The sequence below is a fragment of the Vigna unguiculata genome, chromosome 10, assembly GCF_037176805.1.
Source record: "Vigna unguiculata cultivar grain cowpea cultivar isolate G323 ecotype 2 chromosome 10, ASM3717680v1, whole genome shotgun sequence".
NCBI classification, from domain to species: Eukaryota; Viridiplantae; Streptophyta; class Magnoliopsida; order Fabales; family Fabaceae; genus Vigna; species Vigna unguiculata.
Genome location: NC_140801.1, coordinates 6,501,303 through 6,505,887, shown reverse-complemented (window position 1 = coordinate 6,505,887; position 4,585 = coordinate 6,501,303). Strand labels below are relative to the sequence as shown.

Sequence of the window (4,585 nt, the reverse complement as noted above, 5' to 3'; positions counted from 1 at the left end):
CTTACATAATAAAAAAATATTTACATTATTTCTATACACAATTATATATATATGTGTCATCATGAATGATTTTATTCGTCTTTATGCATAAAACTTTTAAGATTGGTAATTTATTTTTAGATAAATTTAATTATAGAAAACACTTTTTAACGGTAGTAATTACGAAAGGAGGGGAATATCTTAAAACGAGTTAAGTTTTCTTTCACCATTTGGGCTGCTGCTCCTTGTGTGCGACTAATAACCATGGTAACGAAGGCAGTCCTAATGCTCGGTGATTATATTTTAATATTTTGATATTTTTAATAACCGTATTATAGTAACCCAATTAAAATAACCTAATTAAAAATATTTTAATGATTGATAACGACAAAACTTAAAACAGACAAAGAATATAAAATTTTGAAAGTCTTGGGCAACTAAAAGCATACTTTACCAAAATAAATATAATATAAATAATCTAAAACAGGAAACAAAAATATATACTCAGCCTAAACATAACATAACATAAGTCAGATGAATCAAATTCTTCTGCAGCTCTCTCATATAGAGTGTTTGTTCCAGTTAATGATATGACTTGAATCTCTAAACATCTCAACATATTTCCAAACACGCCATTAGATATAGAACTGAGAAAAAGCCTAAGAAAAAAAAAGGGATTAATCACCCCAAGGCAGAAGGAATTACTGTGATATGCCTCAAAGGGTGTGTGATGTCTGTGCCCCCTGCATGCTGCACAAACTCAGCAGGTGAAAATGTGCTTCCATGGCAGACACAAACAATGCTAACCTCAGATTTGTTATATCTGTATAAGAACCCATGAACAGTTTTCCCATTGTTCCCTTTTGCTGACACATACGGCATTTGAGGGAGTAAAGAGGTGTGAGAGAGAGGCTTCGGAGGTTTTCCCAGCTCCCCTTTCGCCTCCATCAAGGGGCCTGAGTTTTCGTTCGACAAACACTTGTTCTCAACTGCCATTGTTGGAACCTCGTGGCTTGTGGGAGCTTCTTGCTTGATTTTCATATGCTCAGGTGAAGATGGGTTTGGTTTCGGTTGAGTTTCCTTTGCAATGTACTTTCTTTCCTGCGTGTTGTTGTTGTTGTTGATGTTTCCTTGTTTGGCTTTCATGGGGTGAGACGAAGCAGAAGCACTTTCTTCAGGTTGGGTTCCTATGCTTGTTTCCTTGGAACTGTTCAAATGGGGTTGCTCTGCCAAAGAATGAACTGAATGGCTGTGGCTGTGGCTATCACTGCTTCCCCCATCTGAGAAAACATGTTTGCAACAATCGTTAAAATGTATCCGATTAAACATCAAAATTACATGTTCATTCACACTTAAATTGTCAAACATTAAAATAACATACATCTAAAAATTCCTCTTCTTTTTCATGGCATTCGCCTTGTCTGTTTTTGAAACAAAAAAATGGAAACTTTTCCTATTCAAACAAATTCACAGACCCAACTTGAGTGAAGAGGATAAGGTTGATCTGCATTTTGTTCTAAAGATGTATGGGACCGTGATTCTCGATATTTATATATAATTTTTCAAAACAAAATTAAAATTCACCATAGATAGATGATCGATTTAATGTGCATGTGCAAACAACCCCAGATACCAAAAAATGCAACTCCATAACACTGCAACACGATTTTTCTTTCCTTGATTCGACCTTTGACAGCATCAAATGTTCAAACAACAGTTACTTTACACAGCTATCAAACTGAAATCAGTCAATGAATCATTTTTCTATCGTTACAGGTCCATGCATACTGTTACGGGCAGAAGAATAAACGTAGAAGAGCAAAAAAAAAACTCAAATATTACATTAAAAATGGATAATTAATATAATTATTCACCTTCACGAGAAGAGCTTTGGTAATCCGAAACCGCAGAAGAGCTGCACTTAGAAGAGCCGTTAGACTTTGCCGTTTTCTTATCACAGCCGTTACCGCCGTCAACTCCGCCTGCATTCTTCTGGCTCCCGACCCAGCACGGTAACGGAAAGCCGTTATTCAACGGCAAGTACTGGACCGGGGCGAACTGGTGAACGCGGAAGGGTTCGGCGGTTCTCCACGGGGCAAAGGCGGTAACGGCGTTGTGGCATTCCGTTTTCTCCTTCTTAAAAGCCTGTTCCCACTCGGGTTCCGTCTCTCTGACGCGCTCCCTCTTCTGCTCTCGTTTCTTCTTGGCCTCCATTCTCCGCAGCGCTTGAATCTCACGCTTGTCGTGCGGGTCGACGGGGAGGCGCGTGAAGGAGTCGGGTTTGGAATCCGGTGGGGGCGTGTGCACGGTGTGCCTGCCGAAGGAGCCTCCAATGGAGAGCGCCAAATCGAGCTCTACCTCTTCAACTTCAACCATGGCTTGTGAGAAAGGTAATTCGAAATGGTTGTTTTCGTAATCGGTAACATGAGAAGAAGAGAGTGGTGGGCGAGGGATTCGCGATTTATTGGATTGGAAAAGAAACGGAAAATGAATTAATGTGATTAGGGGGGAAGGGAGGGACACGTGGCGGAAGAGGAGAAGGCAGGGGTGGCGGTTAGCGACACGTAACGGGAGCGTTAACGAAGGGTGCACCGCTAAATCCTTTCTTATCGAGGAACGGAGAATGAGAATCTGTTTAGCGAAGGTTCGGAGGGAGCCACGTGGCGGGCGATGAGGGGGGGAGGAGAGGAGGGACAGGTGGCGGAGGGAGAGGGAGGCGCGAATCTCTAGCGGCGCGTTGCTTGAATCTCGAGGCGGGGGAGAGAGCGTGGTGCCGCTTGGGAAGGGAGGGACACGTGGCGGGAGGAGGTGAGGTGTTGAAGGGGGCACAGGGTGTGGGGTTTTGGTCGGGCGAAACGTGGAGGGTGGTGAAGTGAAGCGTGAAGAGTGGTTTTTAAGGTGATGGTGACGTTACGAGAACCCAGATTGATTGGGACTCGTTAAGGAAAGCGACACGTCGACGTTTCGGGAGGGAATTTCTCACGTACTCTTATTACTACACTACTCATCACATCATCATCATCAAACAAACCTACGTGTCACGTCACCATTCTTTTCCTCTTCCTGCTTCCCTTTTAACTTTTAAACCGTTACTTCCTTTTGAATTTTAATTATTTATCACTATTATTACAATATAAAAATGTAAAAACATTATTTATATTTATAATCAATTATGTTATGGATAATCTGCCTAATCCATCATGTCTCTCAATAATTGATTAAAGGTAAAATATTTCTTCTTGTTTTGTTTGCGGTTAAAATTCAAAAAAATGTTGTTTTCTAAATAGTTTTGTCTTATTTTGGGAAATTTTATTTTCCTTTCTATTATCAATTATTAAAAACATTAAAGACCTTGATATATAATATATAAGAAAATTAAATGTTTTTTAATATGGTTTATTTTGTATTGAAAGTGATATAAATGCATCACCCTTATATTTGGTAATGATAAAAATGAAAAGCAAAAAGTGTTGTTTGATATTCATAGTATAAAGTCGATGAAAGGAATTACAGCAAAAATTTTCAAAGCACTCTTAAAGTCACTTCATACTGTAGATAATTTAGAAAGAATAATAATAAATGTATACTTTTTTCTTCTTATTTCTCTTTTTTTTTTATCAAATTATATATCTTTTCATTCTCTCTTTAAATATATGTCAAATATTAATTATTATTTTTTATGTACATGAATATTTTTCATTTTTAAATTCATTTTAAAATTAGACACATCATGTTACGACCCAATCCTATAAATAGAAGCATTTTGTTTGTACTTGTGCATGAAGAAAAGGCTTCAAATGGAAGGGAACATCCTATGGCCTATAACACCATCTTTGTTGTCTAAAATAACAAATATGGATTCAAAGTCATACAAGACTGATTCATCAAAAGTGTCCTTGTGATACATAAACAACAAGTGTTTGGCTAAAGGGTAGTTTGATACTTTTAAATTATTAAATTACTATATATTTTTTTAATTTTTTTCAAAACAATCACAATTACTTTAAATCACTCATTTGGTCTATTTAAATTCCTAATATGAAAAAAGATTATCTGTGTTCTATTTATATTCCTTTTCTTCATTTTCCATTCCTTCACTCTTCACTCCTAATGTAAACAAAAACTTAAAGCCATTTACTTTGTTCTGCTATTGGTTGCTTTTATTTTTTCTCTAAATAAGTCATTTTCACTATTTTTGGACAACCGTTTTAATTTTGTTATTAATATTTATTTTTCACTAAATTTTAAAATTTCAATCACAAAAATAGTTAAATATATTTTTATGTTTTTAATGAAGATAATAAAAATTATAATGATCACTAATATTATTTTTAATCTTTACTATGATGAAATAAATACAAGTTGATTATTTTTCATTAAACTTTTAATATTTTTTTAAATAATTAGCTAGCTAAGATAAAAAATGATAGGATGATACTTTCCTAAATACAAAGAGGACTTATATTTAAATAACTCAAATAAATAAAAATATATTTAACTTAATAATTAAAAATTGAAAAGAAAGATTATTTAAAAAGTGATGATGTGGGGACAGGAGAGAGATGATTGAGGTGGAAAAGTAAGGAAAGAGACAGAGGAATGAAGG

General features: G+C 35.9%; 1 protein-coding gene across 1 annotated transcript; it reads right to left on the bottom strand.

Annotated features, from left to right (window-relative positions):
• Nucleotides 1-408: 408 nt before the first annotated feature.
• LOC114166502 (nuclear transport factor 2/RNA recognition motif protein) lies at nucleotides 409-2,824 on the bottom strand. The gene is made up of 2 exons (XM_028051245.2): nucleotides 1,854-2,824; nucleotides 409-1,259 (listed from the first exon to the last, which is right to left on the bottom strand). Exons 1-2 carry the CDS (start codon nucleotides 2,353-2,355, stop codon nucleotides 661-663), a joined length of 1,101 nt encoding a protein of 366 aa, XP_027907046.2. The 5' UTR covers nucleotides 2,356-2,824; the 3' UTR covers nucleotides 409-660.
• Nucleotides 2,825-4,585: the final 1,761 nt, after the last annotated feature.

Bases quoted from the DNA above. Each gene is read 5' to 3' on its own strand.
- LOC114166502 (XM_028051245.2), bottom strand. From the start codon at position 2,355: ATGGTTGAAGTTGAAGAGGTAGAGCTCGATTTGGCGCTCTCCATTGGA. The intron at 1,260-1,853 runs GTGAATAATTAT...ATGTTTTCTCAG, and splicing joins CCAAAGCTCTTCTCGTGAAG to ATGGGGGAAGCAGTGATAGC.